At 35.9% G+C, this 25306-nt stretch overlaps 1 protein-coding gene across 2 annotated transcripts in view; it reads right to left on the bottom strand.

The window, feature by feature from the left end:
• Positions 1 to 25306, bottom strand: part of LOC150104293 (protein NDNF-like) — a 67240-nt gene that overhangs the window by 2838 nt on the left and 39096 nt on the right. For both annotated transcript variants that reach the window (XM_090396898.1, XM_090396899.1), the window contains one exon: positions 22073 to 22197. In XM_090396898.1, coding sequence (XP_090253024.1) covers positions 22073 to 22197 — 125 coding nt within the window. The remainder of the gene's footprint in view (positions 1 to 22072; positions 22198 to 25306) is intronic.

Here is a 25306-nt window from a genome sequence, read left to right as displayed (position 1 = left end):
TTTTCCGGAGGGAAAAACTTCGACCTCATTGTGAGACTCGCCAATTCACCTTCACTTGTAAATCCCCGATACTTCTCTGCTAGACAAGACTCAAACCCAGTCTTTCCATTCAGCTTGATGTAAATATACAAAGAAATAATTGTCCTAATTAATTAACGACCCTTTTTTAATACATTGTTCATGCTGGCGCGCATGCGTTTTTAGGATCGTGATAAGCGACTCCTCATAATTCATTATTGTTCGTTAAAGGAAGCTATTCAGTTTGCTTTTCAACAATACGGAAGTTCAATTATAATAACTGTTATGATTCCTCTCTAAGTTGCTTGATTCGGAAGTTTAAATTGTTTGCATCTAAGAAAGTGATCTCTGTTTTATTCATATTGCATTTCTTCCTTCTGATAATATTATTAAGACAGATTTCAGAAATGACACTTTAACCTGTATATTATGTGTTGTGAAAATGAGTCGAATTAATTAAATTAAAAAGGTTCTTCGTTAGTCAGCTGAAATGTATCACCAACTCTGCTGACTGTTCTTCAATGAGAGCTGTGCTTATTGCTAATTTTTTAATTAATGATTGCGGTTTGCTAATTGATTCCGAAACGATTTTAAATGAATTTCGGTATGTTATTAAACTCATTTGCGTAATGTTTCTACTTAAATAAAGCTTTAAGTAGAAAAAATATGATTAAAGTTAAGAGTCAATAATAACATCAGATTTTTTTGCACCAATTTTTAACACTTTCATTGCCAAGCGGAAAATTGGAATTTCATGTGATGGCCAAATTTTTTTCATTTTTTTATTTAGTTAGCGACGCCAACGCGATAACGCGTGATCGGCCGTCAGGTGAGAACTCGCATCACGTGATATCGCGTGATTGACAATGAACATGTTGAGTTCGAATCGTGATGTTCATCCCGTTTTAGGTCACCACCACAACGCCCTTCCTGGACTGATTTTTATGAAGTTAAGGATCTATGAATCGTTACTAAATTCCTCAAGACCGATTAAATCTTGGTTTATAAAGTGCTGCTTTAGTATATAAGTTAAATGCTAAAATGATACGGAATTATCCACCAAAGCACGAAAATTATCGTCGCATTGACGGGAAATTTTTTTTTCGAGTGAAACAAATCGTTTGTCGTGACGCAGTATTTAAAGGCGTAGGCTGAAGTGCTGGCCTTTCCGAAAGTAAGGTGCTCAGTCGTCGACAGTTTTAATACAATTCTTCAAACGGCACATTAAGCTGTGAAGCTAAAACATATTTCTCATTCTTATCTATAACAATTACATTTCACCCATAGCATTACATTTCCCTTTGAAATTGATATAGCTTATAAGTAATCAGCATTTTTGTGCCACTAGTTGGAATTCTCCGCCTGAAAAATAAAAAAATAAAATAAAATAAAAACAAATTAAAAAAATAGTACCTGTAGGAGACGCCCACTTATTAGACATAACAAATTTTGTGCCTTGATATAAACACAACCATCTCGTTCTGATAGATTATCGATTAAATGTTCACGCGGTTAGCTTAGTGGCTTTGCACTTCGCAACCATATGCCTGGGGAAGGAGTGTCCTGGGTTCGATTCCCGTCGCCGAAGTGAGGAGCTTAAGGATCTTCCTCAGCCATAGCCAAGTTAGCCGGTCTTGGGCGTGGACAGCAGGGTTTTTCATCCCGCAAACCGGCCCCGTGAACACACACGGATCTACATCCATAAATACTTAACCCCCCCCCCCCCAATGAGGGGGCTCAACTCATCCCAATAGGGACGGGGGAGAAAACGGAGGAAACTTTATATGAATAAATACAATCGATTAAATCATCAATGTTAATAAATCCAGCGTCTTAGCAGAAGCAAAAAGGGACAAAAGGAATTCAGCAAGCAATTTTTAACTCAGGGAAAGAGAGAAGAGATGGATAGATTTTTTAATCAAACGTTGGTTAAAATATACGTTTTATTAGCTGGAAACAGCGAATATTTATATTTTAAAATGCATATTAAAAACATGTTACATAAAACCATAAAACAACAAAACATAATTATTCATGTCGAAATTTCTGGAACAGAAAACTGGAATGTAAACAAATGATTTACTAGTTAAATTAATTATTTACAGCTGACGTTTCGCTAGCTTAAGCACGCATTATCAGAGGCAACTTAACACCACACAGTCAATGAAAAAAACTAAAATGACCTGGATAACAAGGACAGTCACGTGCTTGAAGGGCGACAGTGTCGCTCTTCATGGTGATTCCTGTTGTTAATGCTGATGGGTTGATAGGGCAGTGCGCCAAAATCTGTCTAAAATCATACTGTCCGTTCTGATGAAGTTAATTTAGAACTTGTGCAGATTCCAGAAACAGTCTCTCCGATTTGAACTGGGATTTGTAAAGTAGCCTGGCTTTCTTTCATCTTATGAAGTGGTCCTTTTCCATAGAAAAAGACCACTATAGCATGTTGAGATGGTCCGCTTTTTGGTTCTCCATGCCAGATGTGTTTTTTGTGTTCTTTTCTCCGGACCAAAGTAGTTCTTCCTGTAGGTTCGAAATATGGAGTCAAAAATCCTAAGTAGGCTGTTTAAATTTACTATTGCTCTAGCAAAAATTCTGTGTGCACAGATAATGGCAAACATCTAATTCGCCACCAAAAAACTTTCGTTGAATCAGCCGTCATTAGATTAGAAGCCGCTACCGTACTTAAAATCGTAAGTCCTCCTCATCTTCAAAGGACAAAACGCAGCTCTGAAAAATTTAAAACCGAATTAAAACATATTAATAGTGAAATCACACAAGGGCAATGCTACGGTTGTCATGAACACTGACGATTACAATAATAAACTGAAAGCATTGTTATCCGATACAGCAACTTACTTGCATATTGCAAAAAAACCCTGCAGTATTAATTAAAAACGAAACTTTAAGCCTGCTAAAAAACATTACAAATTGCTTACTGAAAATGTGCCCAGACGAAATTTTTTTATATGCATACACCAAAATTATACGAGCTGCCTAAGGTTCATAAACCTGAATCCCTGTTGTGCCCCATCGTGGATGCTATAAATTGTCCCACCTATAAACTAGCAAACATTTGGCATCCGAAATCACCAAACACATCGGCAAAACATTCTTACATATATATAAAAAAAAACTCCATACATTTTAAAAACACTATACAAAACCTTAAGTTAGAGTAGAACGATCGTTCAGTAAGCTTTGGTGTGTCGTATCTTTTACAAATGTTTCAGAGGCGATACATTAGTTCTCCTGTCCAAAATTTATCCCCTACATATTTGGTGCTCTTTAAGCACTGCCTTAAATCAATGTATTTTAGCTGGAACAACCGAATCTTTAAACAAATTGAAGATGTAGAAATGGGTTCCCCGCTTTCACCCTCCTCCTCCTCCTCTCCACACTTATACATGGCATCATTTGAATCTTTGGCACTTAATTCTGCCCCCCCCCTATCAAGCTCAAGGTACAGTTGAGGTATATAGACGATGTAAAAGAAAAGGACTTCTTGCCTTCTTGGATGGCAAGAAGGCAGTTTGCCGGGTTCATCATATATGCAGTTTGCCGTAAGCCGACACACACACACACACACACACACACAACACACACACACACACACACACACACACACACACACACACACACACACACACACACACACACACACACACACACAGAGAGAGAGAGAGAGAGAGGATACCTGCATGCCAATTCACACCACCATCCTGTCCAGAACCTTGGAATTTTCAAAACCTTAGCGCCCAGGGCACAGCGAATTTCGCCCTTAGGACAAGCACTGTACCTGGAACAGGCTCTACTCACACAATGCCAATAAAATGGATACACCATAAAAATTCTGGTCAAACTCCTTAAAAAGAACAGCAAATCCCCATCTTCCAAACCAGAATACACATACACTATATCTTTACCCTACATCAAAGGCACAACAGATAAACTGGGCTCCCTCCTGAAACTACAAACAATCAGAACTGTACACAAACCTCTAAACAAAATTTCTACTCTTAAGACAAATCAAGGATCTCCTAGATCCTCTCTTCTTCCTTCGTGTCTACAGCATCCTCTGCCAAAGTGAAACTCAATATGTTTGACAGACAGGATGAACTACTTTGGTCAGGTTTAGTTTATTTAGATTTATGGCAGAAGTAACTCAGGCTATGAGCCCAGTGTATTATATATATATTAATTACATGTGTTCTAATGGCCTGTTTTATGTGCTTTTCATGAGAAAAGACGGTATGATTTTTAAACATATTTTGTCACACTGTCCTATCTACTGATCAGCATTAACAACAGGAATCACCAGGAAGAGCGCCACTGTAGCATTCTATACACGTGACTGTCCTTGTTATCCAGGTCGTTTTAGTTTGTGTAGTGTTAAATTGCCCATGATAATGCTTGCTTAAGCTAGAGAAACCTCGGCTGTAAATAATTAATTTACGGTAGTAAATTAGTTGTTTACATTCCAGTTGAATTCGTTTTATGTTCCAGAATCTTCGACATGAATAACAGCAATGGAACAAAACAATAATAAAGACAGATAGAGAGAGAGAGAGAGAGAGAGAGAGAGAGAGAGAGAGAGATTAAGTGCGAGTATAAATATGAAATAAACTAAAGATATAATGCTAATGCAACAAGAGACATGGAAGGTCAGCTGAAGGAGTCCATTAAAATCAGAAAACCCTGAGCTATAAAATTTTAAACAGGAAGGTCTTTTGATTTCAGCGGAAGTGTAAAAGCGACTCCCATCAACATAAAACTGCGTATTTTTCCTCTCGTGCTCCAGCGTATGAGGAATATCTTTTTTCAATTTTATGCAGTTGTAATAGGGTAAGGTGGCTTCCTTCACGGGCGATTTCCGTAGGGTGACAGCGTGGAAAATGGATAACAGTGTAACAACTGATGACACTTAGGTGCCTCGAAAGACGCGTTGCAGGTTTACAGGATTTTTTAAAAAATGTTCTTTTGTTGATGACGATCCGGACTGGAGTGACTTGTCAGCACGTCCGCTTAAACACATCTTTACTAGGATGCTTTCAGAGGACGCGCATCGCGAAACAGGCGAATCTCATACTCGTTCATGAGAGCTTAAGTATCCGCGTTAAACATTGGAGATCAAAAGGTCTGAATGAGGGCGGGTTTGACTGAGAGCAACCTCGCGTTCATTGAACTCCTTGAGAAAGGCAACGCGTGTATTGGCCTCAACATTTATTCATTTTCGTAGTTTACGACTTTTAAAGATGATGTCAGTAAACTAGAATTCTGGCATATACACCAAGAGTGCTGTATAATTCTCAAGTAATCTTAGCTTGTTTGCGAGTAAAATATTATTTTCTCATCTTGGAGGGAAAATATTGCAACACCACTTTAATTCTATAAACTTTAATTATGACGATTTTAAGTACACTCACTTTTGAGTAATGAGGGGGGGGGGGGATTTCCGAAAACAAAATTCGATAAAAAGCATGGTTTTAACCACTTTTTAACATCGAAATATTTTATTTATTTTAATGTTCCTTATTATATAATATGTTCGTTACTGTGCCTTTAATACACAAAAATGCAGTCTTGGCAACTCTCAAGAATATCAAAGTGCTGTTCACGCAAGTTAAAAAGCAGCTTCTGTTATCAGGAAGCTGCTTTTTATCATCATTACTGAAATTCCTTCTTACGCTTTCACGTAGACCAAACCGTAGCAATCAGGCTTTAGAAACTAGATTTCGAAACGTAATAAGGCGGTCATATTTCCATGTCTATATGTTGCGTGTGTTCTGGCAAGATTGCCTGTTTTGCGGGCGGGATGAAACCCCGGTTGTAAAACTCTTCCAGTTTCGTATGATACCGGCTAACTCACTTTCATCTGAAAGTCTTGGTAAAAGTTCTTAGCGTCCTAGATGGGATTCGAACCCAGGTTTTTCCGACCAGAGGGTATCGTCGAAACCGACTGAGTTACACAGGCTAATACTGAAATTAAACCCGAAAAAAAAATGTTTCGTCATCTCAGAATCCTTTTCTTTTCTTTCTCCAATTTTATCTGTCGTACTATGGGTGGTGTTATTCACCATTTATGGCAAAATATTTGTCGTGTGAATATTTAGCATGTATTTTAGCAAAGGTTTATGTTGGATGACTTAAGGCACAAATATCCTTGAATTCAAAAGAATAAAATAAAACGCAATAGGCGGAAGTTATATGGATGGCAGTCAACTGTCTCCATGAAAATGCGCACATTTTCATTAATAGCGGCGATTATAGAATTACACAAATTTTACTATACTTCGCAGGAATTTTTTTAATTTGTTCTTACTGTAAATAAATCCTATTTGCTCATTAGTGGATGATAAAATGTTTGCCAGAATGCTGACAGATAATTATTATGGTGTTCAGTTACATAAATTCTCTATGTAGTGAGTCTACATAGAGAATAAATCTGTTATTTCTGCGCGAGCTATCGTGTCCCTATTAAGATTGCTTCGGTCTGTTTTAATTGGAACCGTGATGTTTGAGTATATCCATTCTTGCGCATTCAAAGCGGTCTTTGAATGAAGTAGTATACTTTCTGTGATGTGAAATACTTTCTGTAATTAAATAAATGCGTTAGTAGTGGCCTTCCTTCCCAGTTTAATTGCGAGAGTCGATATGTAGAGGAGAGCTGGTCATGTGCATTCAAGATGATGTCACTCTTTTCGGTCGTTTGTTTTCTTTTTGCGTTTCTCCTTCTTCTTTTGCACCCGGGGATGTCAGTTTCTTTCTCCTGACATGGAAATCCTAGGTCAGGGGTCATAGCCCACGGCTTTCGTTTTTTTTTTTCTTCTTCTTTTTTTTTTCTTTTTTTTTTTTAGCTTTTGCCGTGGAGATATATAATTTCAGAAGCAAAACAAATAAATAAAATTAATTAATAGCGATTTAGGAAGAGCTTAATGCCACTGTCTAGAATAACACGATAAATGTAGCATTGTGTCAATATATTTCCTACCACGAAAAACTAATATTATGATGACAACACTTTCAAATCCACAATTACGAAATTCTAATAATAGGTTGGCCTGCTTTCAAGATTAACCTGATTAGCCAGTCAGAGTAAGTCTTGCAGTTCTGAGTTATTCTAAACGCTGCTGATCTGAGAAACCATTCCGTGTAAGATAACCCGAGAATTTATTCTTACCTTCTAAAAGTTTTCATCGTAGTTATCATATTTCCTTATTAATGGTACATCAAATGATCGAAAAGATATTTCAGTAGCACGCTCAGAACCATGCATAATACGATGCAAGTGTGTCGAAACTTATTAAAATAACTTTACTTTGTATACAAAAAAAAGAAAATTTCCATTCGTCTCGAATAAAAAACTTGTTTTTTGTTTTGTTTAGCCAAACATTTCTGTACACAATAATGTCATTTTATGTTATTTTTAACGGTTTGCTTCAATGTTTTTTCTTACATGTTGATCGTTCTGCTTAATGGAACTTCAACTAATTAAAGATTATCGAAATTCTTGTTGACTTCGAAAAAATTGAATGACTTCATTGCCTCTGCATTTTATCTTCTTGGACTCCTATAGAGGAGGTTTATTCACAAAACAATTTCCCGGCTATATTTGTTAGAAGAACAATGAAATCTGTCGTGAGTGGGATTCACATAAAAAGACACATTTGAAGTAAGTCAATAGTTTACAACAGCTTATTCTGAGAACTCCACAGCTGTCAGGGCTTAGTGTTTCATTGAGACAACGTAAACCGTAAGACTGCCATGAAGAACCGGTTTCTTTAATATATTTACGAAAGTAGAGCATGAAATAGACAAAGAAATAGTGCACAGTCCGTGGTTTTCGTTTATCTTTGGTTGATTAACAAAAATTAAGACTGTAGTGCATCAATACATTATATGTGCAAGCCGAGCGTATTTTTCAAATTTAGTCTGTTAGTTATCGTAGATCCTGATAATAATATCCTACGCAATTTAGTTCTACTAATTCGTTAGTCTCGGATGGTAGAAATGCATTGATAACTTCAAAGTAAATTGTCATTGACAAGCTTAGTTTGTGAATCCCGCTGTTCTGGGGGGTTGTAAGGACCAGATGGGGGGGGGGTGAGAGCAAGAACGATAAGGAATTTCACTGAAAGCGTATCAATGAGTGTCTACACTAAACCACTAAGTCTTCTGACAGGAAACATCAACAACAGGAATTAATTTGTCCTCAATCTGCCAAATGGTACTCGTCACTTTAATGATAGAAGAGAAGTGGTTTCGTTTTTTGTCACCAGGGAGATCCACGTACTAATTCTGAAACTGTATGCTCTGTGGGTCACGGAAAATAGGTCCAACAAAGTAACTGCAGAAGGAGAGTGTGAAATGAGTGCAGATAATTTAATACAGTCTTTGTATTAAATTATTATTTAATACAAAATTATTTAATATTATTTATTACAAATTTAAAAAAATTAAATTTGTAACACATACGATAGCCGAAAAGAGATTCATGTAAACAATGTGGATATCAAGCAAGCAGAGGACATTACTGAAGCCACACATTTATCCAGGTGTGTGCGTGCGCGCTTGGAAATAAGATAACCGCAATAATCGAATGTTTTGACAGACTTGGTCTGTGGAAAAAAAAAAAAAAAAAACTGAAGGAAAACACAGCTGCAGAGGGAATGATAATACGGCGTTGTCTTACATGTTCGGAAACACCAGACGCTGCAACTTGATCGCTTCGCCGACTTCGTGTTTCCCCCTACCTCTGCTTGCTTCCCGCACTTCTTTTCCGCTCAAATACGCATGAAAGATTTCGCTGCTAGCTGACAACACAGAACACAAGAATATCTCTTCAGAGTGCTAATGTGCATTTCCACGCGAGTACTTTCCACACGTGCATATCACACTATTGTTGGGAACGGTAAAGAATCAACACATTTAGGTATTGTGTACTGCACAAGTGATATCATTGTTGGTAGGCATGTTTTGGACATGGAGGACATTCTTACTGTCTTCACCTACTGAGAACCATAATCTATGTGGAATCTAATAGTGAGACAAAAATAACAATTACCACCATTGTGTTACGTTTTTTTTTTTAATTCCTTTAGTTTTATTGTTTAGTTTGAGAAAATGCAAATAACCATTTCCATGGATACAACACTTAATTATCTTTTAGTGGACACGCACGATTATGTTACACTATCTATTTAAGTAAAGTTCGTAATCTATTGAGGAGTGTCTGTCATGATGTTGGCTTGTATTAGCCAAGGTAGGTAATTTTATTAATACACGAAAACATGATTGAGTAGGGGTTTTAGCCACTTTAATTAACTCAAGCGAATGAGAGAAGATTTTCACGGAACTGGTAAGACATGGAGTGTGTCCCCGTAATTTGCAGTGTGAGCAATTGTGAAAGTGTGTTATAATCGCTCAGAGCAAACAGATCTTGGACAAATTAACAATCTTGGCCTGAGAAAGTACCTTAACGAAGCTGTTATAGTAATGCCTTGTAATTTCTGTGAAGTCACTCATTTGATTTCTATTCCTTGCATCCATTAATCATCTAATCAAATGACTTGAATAGTCACTCTTTCTTGAGTGCAATTCAGAACTTTCAGCGCGCAAGGACTTATTTGGAAGGCTTTGTTTTCTGCTGTGGAAAATAAACGAAGAATAAATTAAACCTTCGGAATGCTGAGTATAAACCATTTAACTGCTCTTTCTGTTTTGTGTGCTTAGCAAAAAATATTTACAAAAATCTTTCAAGCAAAACCTTATGCATCTTATTTGAAGGAAGTGCCTTAAAATATTTTACTAGTAAAAAATTGTTACATAGCAGCAGGCTTTACGATAAGAAGGTTAAAAAGAATTTAAAAAATGCTCCATTTCCCCCTCATACAATTTTATTTTTTTTTTGTTGTTTCATCAGTAACCTGCTGATAGAATTCTGACAAACGATAGAAATGACATTGTTGGGCGTTTTTCTTTTTAACCTGCTGCCAGCCACATTAACAATAAAAGAATCATGTGACATATAACTGATTATTACATTTCGAAACTCGATCACGTCTATTTCTCCTTTAGTATTATTCAAAAACAGGGTACAGCAGAAAGTTAAATGCAGTTCCTTAATTCGAATATGCGTGTTCACAATAATTATCAACCGAACGGGATCTTAGGTTTTAAAATTTGTCGATTCTGTTTCTTGCTTGTAAGGTGTATTAAAACCTTGGCGATGGCGTTTCTGGGAGGAAGGGGAAGTGGAAAGAACTCATTAAGTTTGATCGAAGTGGGGTAAGAAGAAAATAATCTGACAGGAAAAAAGAGACCTTCCCTTAAAAAGACTTCTAGTTGGCATTTGACCCTCCGTAAGCAATGACAGTCCAGTTTCGGTCGCGCATGACAAGAGAAAGTACCTGAAGCGAATGTGACAAACGAGACCTGAAGCATAACAGGTGGAACAGACCGATCGGAAAGAGCGACTGTCGGGCTTTGTTATAAGAATATATAAAGACTCATCTCTCAGTGTATCAAAAAATCCTCCAGAACTGTCATTTTGGTACTGGCCGTCAACAAAAAATGCTTCCATTAGCACCGAAAATGTTTTAGGTCTCCGTTCGAATCACTGCTGGTCTATTGGATGTAAATGCATCACGTTCAAGAATAAATGTCTCTCTGTCCATAACGTGGTGTTATATCTGTCTAATTTTAAATCTGAAATGCATCATATGTAATAGAATACTGGTGATCTGATACTCTCCATCGAGTTCTTGTCCATACCAGACTGGTTGAATCCGTTAATTACAATATTTATGGTTGTAAATCTGTGTGTTCAAGGGGCCTGTTTAGAAGGACGAAAAACCCGAGTTTCCGAGTGAAAACCCCCCCATCTAAGTATGAGGCCCGCTATGTCATCATTTGATTGAAAACACTTAATAAAAGTTCCTTACCTCGCAGTGGATTCAAACCTTGCTCTTTCCAGCCAAAGGGCTCGTCTGTACCAACTGAGCTACGGAGGCTTTCTACTCCTAAATACACCTAACATTGTATTTAGAAGGTTTTGTTTAGGTTATTCGCTATTCGGGGAAATCGCTAAGTTGTATGCACGACCTGAGTTGTGTTATTTTAAGTTAACGCAACACAGGCGATATACACTTGTTCGTCGGAGAAAATCATAATAGGAATAAAAAATAAATAAACTACAAATAAATAAGTAATGTCTGCTATATTTGTTGACTATTCGGTTGCGTTTATTGTCCTAGCGATTCACATTTTGATGACCAACTACAAACATTTAAATTTGATAAGAGTATTCTCTGGCGTAAATGTGTGAGCGCTATTAATAAGACAAGGAAACAAATGATAACTGTTGGTTGTCTGACGACTGTATGCAATGTCTTCATCCCAAGACCAGCACCGCCCCATCCCCAGCATAAGCTCAGTGTAGCAAGTTTTAATGTGGTTCTTATTTTCCAGAGAAACGTTTAAGCGGAAGAACAAGATTTGTTTCAGAATTTCTTATACAGCGAACCTTTTTGCATCATCGATTTTCTTATAGAATGGATGATCATACAGTAATGTTGAGCAAGCAGATCAGCTCAGCTTTGAACCATGCTCATTTATGAACCAGCTTATTAGTCATATTATATAGCAAAACAGTTCCCAGTTCTCTCTTCTTTCCTCCCTTATACTGTACTTCGAAAGTGATTTAAAAAAAAAAATCTGTGGCCCAACAGATTACTGCTCCATCATCTCCTGTTCCTCATCCTAACTGTCATTGTTGCGTAAATATTGAGTGTCAATCAACGTTTCTGAGTAGTCATAGGAATAAAAACTTCAGTGTCTTGTGGAGAGGAAATCTCTACTTACCTGCGATAAAGGCTGATTAACTTTACCTTACTTATGTTGATTTTCTTTTACCTTACTCAGTACTCTTTGACGTATTAGCTAAATTCTGGTGCCCGTGTTAATCCTATCTACTCGATAGCATGGCTTACAATGACAGGTTCTCTACAGGTCTGTAGATGTGTGTTCACATAGAAGATTTAATTGTTTAAGGAAGAAATGGCTTCTGCTTACTTATGACACCGAATAACTCATCATTACTTGAAAAGTCTTTATAAAAGTTATTTCCTGTACTGTTAAGATTGCTTAATTTAAACATAAAATTATTCATTCATTGCGGTACTCATTCCTGAACGTCATGTCTTGTCTGTGATAACATTCAAATTGCTTGTGATAATCTGGAAGCGTTTGCACTTTGGTCGCGTTTTGTTCTCCAGGACTGCAATTACTCCAATCAGACGTCTTTAACCATGTTTATAAAATTAAACATGAGCTTACTTAACTGCTTCATCTTGCTTGGCTGTTTTTTTTAGCTAACAATCACTCGAGACCTAGGTTGAATTGGCTTTTTTCAATTTCTGTTTTAGAACCTTTCTATATAATCATATTCATACAGTTGTTTTCTTTGACTTATGAACTTTCGCATACTCTGTTGACACTCTTCAGGAGGTACCAGTGGGTTTGATTCACGATATTTCATGCCTCAACTATCGGAAATATAGTGAACACAGCAACTAGCACGATACATTTGAGGTTCTTTAACAACACATTGTGGTGACTTTGACGATGTGAATACCCCTGACATTCTAGATTATTATTACACACAAACTGCCGCTACTTTTTTTTTTATTTTCCCCTAGAAGTCCCTTATCCGCACTGTACTGGTGAAAGGGTCTTTATGCATATGTTCAGCGTAATTGTTTTTTTTTTTTCTGAGCAGTACACGCGTTAGCAATGTATAGCATTTAGGTTGAAATTATGCCCCCCCCCCCGTTACGGCCGTATCAGGGTATAATTTGTGTTGGATAATACAGATAATCTATTATTCAGTTAAGAGAATGACGTGTTTTTGATCAACTAGTTGCTTATGTCATGGGATGATGCATGCCACGTATCCTTAATTACCTCACTTCGGCTGTGTATGCTTTAATTTAATTAGGTGCTATATTTAAGATTCAAGAACGCGCTTTTTGCACGAAATCCGTATAGTTGTATCTAACAGTAATTCTTGAGTCTAGGAAAAATTATTCTTTATAATGAATGTGTTGAAATTGAAGCTGCAATATTTTTAAGAGCAGTTGAATCCCGTTTGTTATTCAACTGGAATTTCATTATCAAGAGAAACACTTCGGTTTTTGAATAAATAAAGCGGTTAGGAAAGTTGGACAACACAAAAGCTGGCATATATGATACATCCTGGCAACGACGCACAATAAAAAAGCACTGTAAAGAAAGGCAGTGTATAAATAGAATGATTTTAGCCTTGATTTTTTTTTTCTCTTTGGCCTGTTTTTAGCGTACCTCGTTAAACCGAGTGACTGTTAACACCAAGTGATATTGTCACAATAAAGCTGTCGGAAATATTATCCATTAGTTTATTCTTGTCTTGACACGCTCATAAAAGTTGTTTTAAATGATCTTTAAATCTTGAGACACAATAAATTGTATTTTGACCGCCATTTTTTTTTCTCTCTCTCTCTTTCCATTTCAAGGAACTCTAGCCTAGAAGAAATTGAAATATGCAGAAAACCCACTCTTATAATATGAAATTACTCCATTTCCAACTTTAGGGCGAGCATTTCCATGGTTCTAAAAAATCTCAAATCGAAGAATTCGAAACATATTTTCTGTTAAAATAAAATATCGTAAAAATAGTACTTGCAGTGGTTTAAAATTTCAGACCGAAGAAGAATGTTATAATAATGGCACATTGCGATATTTAATTAGAATAAAAATAATGAAATGGCGTCTGGTGTGTGACAGTTATGTGTAATTGGATATTTGCCAGGGTTGCTGGAAACCTGTGGAGGTTCCACTGCTGTTAAGTGCTGCATAGTGACGTCATTCATTACTGACGGTGGGGGATTGGGGATAGAGCAACAAGGACAATGACATCCTGCAGGCTACCCTTGAGTACCACAATAAGACCGTGGACACGAATTACTGTGACAAAATCTCAAGGCTGAAAAACTTACAAGAAAACCGTTCCATTCAACAGCTTATTTTTATTGTGGAGCTTTTCAGAATAAAATCCACAGTAATGCACCAGAAACTTGTCTTTTGTTGTTTTTGTGAAGTGTTCTTAAAACTGTGCTTTCCATTTTGTAATATGTTTTAAAAAAATAATTGAATAATCAATTATAAAATGATTGGTGGCATACCCGAGTTTTAATAAATAACTGTCGAATGCGCACTAATAAAGACACTTTATTATTAAACAGCTCCCTTAATTAAAATTATGCAGTCATAGCTGGACTGTAGTGAATCAGTTTCATTACTTCTACTTAATGTAACTAAGAGGTGAGTTATCGTTGCTCTTGTACAATATTTCTGCGTCCCTGAACAGTGTTATTGCATTTTAAAGGGCGTGCAAGAGCGCCTGAAATAACCTCTGGTAGACGAGGGTAGGTAGGTAGGTTAGTGACAAATGGAAGCGGACCACATACCACGCAGACATTTGGCAGAATATGCGGAGTCATCCTAAGGCATAAGATATAACAGTAGCGACAGGCCAAGTGTCAGACTAACAAGCCCCTGACTCCCTCGGTGTTGTTAATAGGACGCTCGTCTTGAGAAAAACTGACGTCATGTCTGCATTTTTATCTACCCTGTTAAGATTTTAATAATTATATGTTCTCAAAGAAAATGTTGGCAGGGTTTTTTTTTTTGAGGGGGGGGCTGTTAATGGGTTTCGAAATTAAGTAATCAGCGCCAGGAAACAGAACAGACAAGATATGTATACGGTATTTTATGTAAAAATATCGTTAGAGAGTCTTAAAACAATTTTCAATTCTTTAGAAACTCTTTCTGCTCTTTCTATCAAATATATCATTCAACACTGTAGGAAGGACACTGTGAGCTTACATAACGAAAGAAATACAGTTTTCAGATTATATAATTCTTTTGGCAGTCTCCCTCTATATAATACAAGTGTTGATTAAGGTAGATATGGAATAATGGCCTCTTCAGTACGGGAACATACTATTGTTGGCGAAATCCCATGGCAACAATGTTCTGTTTGCGTCCATAAGTTGGGTTGTCAAGAATGAAATAGACGAGCCCTATTTACTGAGTAGGAAGATGCTAACTATTACTTCTTAACATTTTGTATATGCATTCAACTTGTATCCCAAATAGGCAGCACAAGCCTTCAGTCTTGAATGAACGTTATACGAGTGACTGAAAAAATCCAGAATTAGAAAAAGAGGATGCTTGTGAAATTTCAGTAATTTGACTACTATTAGATCTTTTGTATGTGTATATTGAATCTATTGTGAGCAACGCAGCGCCTTAAATACAATATACCACTTGTGTAACACTACTACAGAACAGTACCACAGTATTCACATTATGTCTAAGTAATAATACCTACTTCTAGTATTCAAATGAAATTACTTTATTAGTAACCTTATGGAGATATTATGCAAATAGAAATTATTCATATACAGAAATGTTCACAAAGAATGACGTCTTAGCTATGTGAATCTGTTATTTTAAATCGGCGAAAGCAGCATATCGAGAAGGCCTAATTAATAATGTTGTTGAGGAATTAAGCTTTTGTCGTACTTCTTTGTTTTTATATCTGGTCCACACACAAAAGATCACAAGACTTATAGTACATTCGTGTACTATAAGTTTTGGTAATACACGAATAGAAGGAGGAATCCATTCACATTTTTCTTGAACAGAGGATTGTAATCTTTGGGGAAGGCAGAGTGGAGAAGGCAATGAAGTTGGTTCGGGTTTTAAGATGGATTTCTTACTATAGTACTTTCAACTTTAAGAGTTAGAAGCACAATATAGGAATAGCATTAGACCTGCATGCTGTAACACTTACTGAGTTACTGAGTCATCAATAAGTTCTAAAAAAAACATCTAAAAAGAAAATTAGAAATATTTTTTCTTAAGTTCATGTTTTGGTATCAGTGAAGTACTTCCATAGAATTGCAATTCACTTTCTCAAAATCATACCAAAAATTAATTTCGATTTAACTCTAAACTTTTCTCCACTGGAATTTGCTGCCTCCAGCTTCTGGTTTTATGTCATATTTGAACGATCGCCCGTCGTAAGAATTAAGTGTAATGCAAACACACAAATCAGGACGGCTAATGCACTTCATTACATCACGCTGACGATTGCACAAAGATCGCTTTATCCAAGTTGAAAACCTACTGAACTCTAAGGTTATTCACTGGGTCTGTTCTGTATCTGCAGTTCGTGCCGGGAATATCTGTGCCATTCACTACCCGTGCAAATTGTGCGCCTAAATGGACCACTCGATGTATTAGTCGACCACACGCGTCCATTGGAAAAAGTATCTCTGAAATGAGATATTAATGCTACACCAGGGTCTATTCGTCCTCTTGTCGACTCGCAGGCAATAACTATTACTCATATTATTACCCTAGGGGTGGGAGGGGAGTTGCTAAAATCCCTGAGCAGCAATTCTCTCATATTTTTAAAGGAATGTGCTCCGGTTGTTCTCTTATTTGTGCTGAACTTGCTTTCTAAAAAAAACATGAACTACAGAGTACAGTTTCCTGAGAGAATTTGGCGGGGTAATGATTCGAAGAATATAAATAACTAGAGGGTTTATTTTTAAGTTTTTGTGTTCGGGTCGTGCCATTAGACTCGTTGACACACACAGCAGTTGACATGAAAAGTCATTTATGATGAAGGATGTGGTCAAGTTTCCAGGGTGTTGATTGATTCAAGTCTCGTTTCCGAATGTCGTACTCCAGGAAACTCGAAAAGCACACTTTCTTTTAGTAGCATTTCCCCTTGTTTATGAGCCATTACATTAGACTGACGATCTAATTGCGTATGAAACCGGTGGGTGAAGTTACCTAAGAAAACATTAATGATGAAAACCAAATTGACATATATCCTTAAAACTTTTAGCGACATCTTTATGAGCGTTTTGTAAAAAAACTTATTACATAACATCGGGATTTTTTATATGTTACGCTTAACATTAAAATATCTCGGTTATACTACATTGATATATCGTTTTCAGTGGCCGAAGGCGAATTCCCAGAACTTGGTAAAAAGAGTTAGTTTTTATCGAAGTGATAATTTGCATCCAACATCCCTGAGATTGTTGTGCTTTTGGAAAACACTTGAAAGGTTAGAGGGTAAACGAAGTAGAACTAATTGCCATAGAAGAGGCAGCAGAAATATGTTTTTTTCAAAAAAATAAGTGAAGATACAAAAAAAAAAAAAATGTAAGATCTTGGCAAAAACGATAAACCATAAAAACTGTACTTGAATTACAGACGCTTATTAAAAATTTTGTATTTTGATTTAATCTTAAATCAAAATAGATTTAAGTTTCAAGATTAACAAAACGGTTACTAGTACCAAATAGTATAAAAAGGGTATGATTATTGTGATTCCGAATACAAGACAATTAAAATAATTTTTAATATTATGTGAATCTTATCTATGAAAGGGTATATGTGTACTATCGTACCGTAGGTGGGGTGAGGGTTAATCAGAATCTCTTAAAAAACAGGAACATTTTCAAGTCACTTCAGGCCTCTGAACAGGAGATGAAACTCATTTAGCAACCAAAAACCTTTGCCAACGTCCATTCTATAGTCAACTTTTAATACAAGAGCTTGCTGGAGTAAAGTGACGCTATGCAATCGGCCAATCAAGTAGCATAAGTAATAAAGTTTATTAACTGAATTCATTAATGGTTTCGATGCTTATTATAAAATAGTGTTCACCATGCATGAAAAACCGTCGAAAATTTAACCCTTAGGAAATTAAATTGAAATTACAACACAAAATGAGAAATAATATTCTTTAAAATGTTCTTTAGTGCTATCGTAGACCAGTAGGTATTGGCGACGTCCTTTGGTTGATGAGACGTAGATTCAAATACCATCTGGGACACAAAACAGCGTTTATAACGGGCTGTTTACCTGAAATAGTTAGCAGGGCAGATCTCATATGGATGTGGCAAGGTTTTTCCTCCAGGGTTATATTGCAAAACAGACAACTGACCAGAAGAAACTATGCAATTAATTGGCACACTACACTATCTCATAACCTTGATTACTTTGGCCAAAATTCCAACCAATAACTACCTACTCAGTGAATATATTATCTCATAAGAACATTTCATGTAATAAAATGTAAAGCTAAACATACGGAGGAAGTAGGGGGTGTTATTTAAAAGTAGTTACTTCACAGGCACGAATGCCTGCGTGTGTTCGAATATATATAACAATTAAAAAATAAATTAAAAAAAAAAAAACAATTTCCGGAAGAAAATCCTCCACTTCCGTATAAGACCGGCTAACTCAATATTTGATTAAAACTACCTGATAACTCTTTGTTAGAGTCAGACAAGATATGAACACTGATCTTTACAACCAAAGGGGTCGTCTATACCAACTGAGCTACTGAGGAAGCAGGAGATCCTGCGAAGCACTTATGACATATCACTTTTAGATGATGGAAGTAAAACAATAAGCAATGAACAATAAATAAACAATTGAGGAACAACTTGTCACTTAAATAATGCAACCAGCAGCAATATCGGTGGCATTTTGCTTGCTTCTTCCTTTAACAATCCAGTCTTACATTCGGTCATACTGTATAACAATCGTTATGGTACCCGACATAATATAAAATAAATAAATAAATAAAGATAGAACTCTGTTTTCCAAATACGGTCGAAAACAATTGCATAATGCGACTTACATAATTGAATACACAAGGAAGCGAGTCCCTTTTCAATTTCTCCTTTCGCTTAATGTGATAGGATTGAATTTCCCAGGATAGTTAAGGATAGTTTTAGCACTCAAGAAAACTATATTTCAAATTTTGTTTAACCGACTTTCACCATGTAATAACCAGGATAGTTACCTGCGAATGTGTCCACATAACTCTCCTTGATTTTTTTAGATTTGGCTGAATTTTTAGAGAACCTTCAGCAACAGCACAGCGTATATTCCAAATTTGGTTCAAATTGTCAAACCAGTTTAGAACATTCTCGAACAAAAATCCTTCCCATTCATAGACTCCTGTAAAGGTATTTGAGGAGGAGGAGAATATGGAGAAAATAGACTTTTTGTACTCTTTTCTCTATTTTTAAGTGCTGTAGTAGTTTCATTAAACTGAACTTAATGCGTCAGATTTGGTAGACCATTCGACAGAACGGCTTATCAATGTGACCAATTGCGTAAAATAAAACTGAAGTAGACTGATAATGTTCAGCTTGAATACATCAGATTGAATTTTTCTTCCTTGTGATTCCTGCAGTAAGAGTAGTGTAATACCTGGCTAAAGCAGTGTCTGTCGCTTACAGTACTTGGCTCTTGGTCACGCTCGGTATTTTTGTATCTTGTGGATATTTTTGATTTAATGCTCACACATTTAAGATTTGCTGGGTTATTTAACAGCTCTACAGAATCTTTTAATTCTCTCTTTTGAGAGTGAACTTTGGCGTATTCATCCTGTTAGCTGAACTCAATCACAAAAATCTAAATCATTAGTTAGGGTTTAATTTAACCCTTTATTTTGCAAATTATTTAAAAAAAAAAAAAAAAAGCCCTCCAGAGCCGACAGCTTGGAGAACTAAATTTAATTTAACTAGGATCCACGCAATGTAGTATCACCAACCGCATTTCGGTTGAAGGATATTAAGTGAAGAGAGATAAGAGAGGGAAAGAAGAGAAAGAGTTTAAAAAATTCTTCGATTTAAAAATGTGAACGTTGTGATCACGTCCTTATAAGTCAACGTCATACAAAAGTTCAATACCTGCACTTTCAATAAAGAACAGCAGAGATAAAAAAGTAAAAAAAAAAGTGAAATGAGATTGGTATTCATTTGAAATGTGCTCATTCACTTCAAACGAATGCCTAATTCAGCTCATTCATTCAGCGGTCCAATTATGTTCTTATCACGGTTTTCTTGCACATTCTCCGTCATCGCTTTTACATATCGTAGACAAGCATAACTCCCTGACTCGCTATCTATCTCTTTCTCTCTTGTTCGCCTTTCTGCATATCTTATCTAAACTGACATTTGTGATGAGTGAATGTGATGATGCTGTCTTGACATGATACGAAGTAAGATAAAACAGGCCAACGGATACTCATTTACTGGATGTACATGCACACATCCAGTGAACGAAGCTTTTAACAATCTCGTAAACTTCTGAAATGACTTTCCAGTCATTTCAGAAGTTTATCCCCCCCCCCAAAAAAAAAAAACTGTTTTCTTCAATCGGTAGGCAGCTGGTCATTATCTCTAACTTTCGCCATGTTGAGTGCATTACCATGACGTGCTAGATAAGAAGTAATATCTTCTAATCCTAATAAATATTTACTTGTGTATTTATACGACCTACTTTTGTGAGTTATGGGATTCAAAACAAGATTTCTTCTAGGTCTCGCTACATCTATATATGCGCAAAATATCGAATGATGACATTTCCTTGAAGTTTTCTACCTTTCAGCACTGCGGATGCTGTCTGTTAAATTCATCGTGAAATTTTAGGAGACAAGTACAGGGTACAAACACGAACATTTCCATATTCTTCGAATTCGCTCTTAAATCATTTTGTTTTTGTTCCGCAGGCTCAAGGAATTTTAAATATAGATTTATTAAAGTTAAGATCATTAAAGAGAAATTTAAAAGATGATTTTGAACATCTCAAAATGTTCAAAATCATGTGACCGAGCAAAGATATGTGCGCGCGCAAGGGCGTGAGGAAATTATTATTATTATTTATTTATTTGAAATTATTTTAAACGAGACTAAACTCGAAATCTTATAGGACGCCTATTCTGACTGCAGAAATCACATCTCATGTTTTGGAATGATGTTATTTGTATAATCACATAAATCCAAATACTTTCTGAAGATGTTTCGTGTATATTTCATCAATAGGAATAAGTTAAGATTCTCAGTGGATCATTTAATATTGAAATTTCAATTTATGTTGAATTATTTAGGTTTTTCTACAGAGTAGTCGAGTCTATAAAAAGGATAAAATATTTTCCATATTTTTTTTTACCTTTTTATTTTCTCCGTTCTAACTCAATTCTACTGGCATTGGCCAGTAGAGTGTTAGTCAGGTACGATATCGTTGACAAGATTCAAGAGAGAATGTCAATAACGGTAAGCTTGTTAAAATCTCAAAATTTTCTTTCTGAGAATCGGTCATCTATTTTTCCAATATTATTTTCTCTCCAAATACCGAAGTGCCTTTCTTTAAAAGAAAAAAAGATGTGGATAAGGTTTCCTCTTTGCCAGATACCGACATCAAATCGCCTTTTATCACCTCTCTATAAACCTCCTGTAAAATAAAAGTAAAGTTTCTTTATTCGTTTCCTTTAAGTGATCTTAGGATAGTCCGAGATAGACATCATCCCCCCCCTCTCTCTCTCTCCTAAGAGTGTTTATAGAAGACGAGTCGCGTTTATCTTTTCTAAGTCAATTCTAAATATTTTCAATGAAATTTTGGTTGAGCTTCCTTCACCTGCATTAAATTTATTATGGAAAAGTATTTTTCGTGATCCAGAACCTCCTTGATCAGATGCTTCTGTCTTCGCACCTCTCAACCTTTCCACGTGAACAACAATCCACCTGGTTTTCTCTTGCAAGAAATAATCGATGCATTAAAACCGCCTCACCAGAAACAGCACGGAACTGCAGATATTGCAAAAATTATTTCGACATTTCAGTATAGGAAATAAAACGCGAAGAAGGACTTGAAGAACATGTTTATCTTTTATTTTGTCTTGTTGCAAAATAGCCGTAAGGGGATTTACTAACTGGGTCAGCGAGGTCTGGGAATTTTAAACAGATTTAAAAAGTAATAACTACGTTTAATGAACTATATTCTGTTAGTTTGAGGTTTTTGTATTTTTCTTGGCAACGTCTATTAAATTTGGGCTTTTCTCCTCGTTAGACTTGCTGTCAACATGCCAAGATAAAGAGGATGATAGACGAAAAGAAGTCATGTAAATACTTGCCTTTTTCTCCCATGGATGAGATGTCCGAGTAGGTTTGGAAAGACAATCTCCACTCTACTGCAGCCGAGCACGGAGTGACAGTTAGAGACAGGGACCGTCGATTCCCCTCCAGCAAAAAGAAAACTCTGTTGAGATAACAAACAGAAATGTTGGTTCAAACAGTACTAAGAAGGACATCTAAGATGTAAGATTAATTACATAAACTAGTGTCTTACGTTGCAAGTTTGAGGCTGAAGTCAGTGAACTCTGAAATATGTAACCCAGGTAGAGGACGGTCGGTAACAAGGAAGAGTAATTCAAAAGAATGCGGTAATGAATGAACGATTCTTTTCTATGTTAAGGAGAACAGCACGTTTGTACATCTCAGGAAAAATAAATAGTTACTAGTTAACAATTAATAATTTGTTAATTCATTAAACGCATAGAATTGTGTTTATCAACATAAAGAATATTTTCCCTTCGATTGCATCTTCATCACTGATTATCTTCAATTTCTGGTGGAAAGAAAAGATTTTGATGTCGTTTATTATTAAGCTTATGCAACTAAAGCTGTTAAGTGAGTGCATGAGTGCAGCTATTAAATCTGTGTGTTTGGTGGCCGGTTTGACTGTTTTGCGGAGGAAAAGTTTGTCGCCTCCATACAAGACAGGCCAACACGTATTCCACTGAAAATTCTGGACAAGGAATAAAATATTCTTTTTGTACCTAAAAGAGAATTCGAGAGGCAGATGTGTGTTGGTCTTTTAGTTGTGCTGTTTTTTTCAGATGTGAAGATAATCGTGAAAGAAGATTGCCTTTGGTGGGTCCACGATTCTACTTTTAGCATCACATATAGCTAATAAAAATGTACAATTTTCACGTATATCTCAGGATCTCCTCTGAGGGCTCCTACTATAATCACCCTAACATGGTATTTTTTTCTCAAAAATACCGCAGACTTCTTATAGAGATAGTAGTATTCTTACAGTGGGCAACTAAAATGATCTTATAATGCCACCTAAAGACCCTCAAGACTTTCAGAAATATTCATGCCACAATGGGATCGGAACCTACAGCCTGATAGTTGAAGTGACACGCTATCTTCAACGGGACCGGCTATGTAGAACTGTATAGGATTGAAAACAAAATAAGAATATTGGATTCGAATATCTGTAGGTTGGAATTTTTATAAAGGACATAAACGTTTTTCAGAAACGAAAGTAGACAGAGCCGAATAGAGATAAAAGTTAGTTCATAGTTAATGGAATTTAATACGGGCTACTTATTTTGGGAGTGACTAGCTACTGTTATTCTACTATAAAGACAAACACCGCCGGAAGTTACCTTCATAATTTTGCTGTTGTGATAAAAATGCTAAATGCTCATTTAGATTTTTCTATTGGTAAGCAAATATTGACACTTTCTTTAGTAGCTTTGTTTTAGTATCAGGCGTAGATTTTGTCAGATGACACATACGCTTTAGAAAGGTTTGCAAAGAATAATACCATGCTGTTCGATATTAGAATATAAATTGGATATTATTTTATTTTTACGTGAATACCATTCATGAAATGTTGTAAACGTATTACACAACTATTACATTGCTTGAAATTATATGATGGCTCCTTGTTAGATAATTCGGATATTCCAGAGATAAAATTTGGCGTGTTTCTTGACACTGCAACGTATCCAATAGCACGATGGTCGACAAAATCGCTTGCCACCTAAGCACATTTACAAACATCCTATCCATACCCATGCAACGCTATGATTTCAAAGTACAGCCTGTTGGTTGTACATTAGAAGTCTAGAATGTACAACCAACAGGCAATTCTAATGTACAATCAACTAGAATGTACATTAGAAGTCTAATGCAAGTTGATGGACGTGCACACGTCCATCAACTTGCATTATTATATGTAGTAATTTATACCCCTAATACTACGGTATTATTATTCATAGCTGTAACTTGCGTTTTGAACTTTATATTTTAATTTAAAAAATTAAAAGTAAATTTTTTATTGAGAAAATGAAAGCATGCCAACCATCTGATGAATCTTCTTTACATAAATGAGACATTTCATACAAATGTAAATACTTAAATGATTACTGTTAGAACGCATGAACTTTTTAAAAGTAGTATTGAATATGCGCGGCATGTGCGAAAGTGTCAATTGTAGTGCAAGTGTAGGAAAGTATATAAAGGGAATATTTTTATAAAATGGAGAATAGTTGTAAAGAATAAATAAAGGGAAAAGATGCACGAAATGGTTCGAAGCGTCAAGAATCGAAAACATTTGGTACAGAAATAGTGAATGAATATAATAAATAATTCAAGTAACTATAATGTTGTGTAGAGCAGCTATTATTAAAGGTAAGCCACATACTCGTACTTAAGCGTTGATAAAAGTTTACTTTCTGATAAGAAAGATGGATCAAAGAGAAAGTTTGCTGAACGGAAGCATACGTAATTATGAGCCAGTTTTTTATATGAAAGAGGACAGTAGATTGTTAAAAAATTCAAAATATCTTTGCATCCCTTTGATCGTTTCGTTGTGTGCGCATTAATTCACACGGGAAAAAGTAAGGCCATGATCTCAATCAATTATAAAAAGGAGAGGTTTTTTATTTTTTTATTTTGCAATAGTATTGTTTTGTAGTAGCGCTTCCTTCGCAGAACAATTGAACCTAAAACTGATTTTTTTTTTTTTTTTTTTTTTTTGCGCAGGTATTGTAGATAGTTTATTTAGTGCTATTAACGACATATGATTTTGCATCATTTTGTCAAATTTGCCATTAAAAGTAGTAGTTCGATTAAATCAAATTGAAATGACTCCATAACTGTTAAGTAAAGGTCTGTTTACTAAGACTTCACTGCTCAGTAAAGATTAAATATCAAATTTACTTAAATTTCATCCAACCAGTGTAGATATGCTTTGAGTACCTACGAGCAAAACTAATCTAACAGGTATTACGCATTTTGATAAACATACCTAAAAAGCAGAATATCCTTGAAGAATGTACATTCTCATCAAAAACAAATAAGGAAATCCTGAACGCATAAATCTCTGACGCAATGCAGCAATTGGATGCAGCAGGAAATCATTTCTTGCAAGTAAGCAGTAGTGGTGACAGCATAAAATTTATTCCCCACAGAATTGATGCCACAGGTAGTTCCTATTTGAAGGTCTTCACGCGCGTGAAATGGGATCTATCATAAAGATCTTTGTTGACAAGCAATTTCCCTTAAAGTGA

This window comes from Typopeltis vanoorti, chromosome 8 (genome assembly GCF_054136105.1).
Source record: "Typopeltis vanoorti isolate ZY-2024b chromosome 8, IOZ_Tvanoo_1.0, whole genome shotgun sequence".
Lineage (NCBI taxonomy): Eukaryota > Metazoa > Arthropoda > Arachnida > Uropygi > Thelyphonidae > Typopeltis > Typopeltis vanoorti.
Note: the sequence above shows the minus strand (reverse complement) of the source record. Positions and strands in the feature narration are given on the sequence as shown.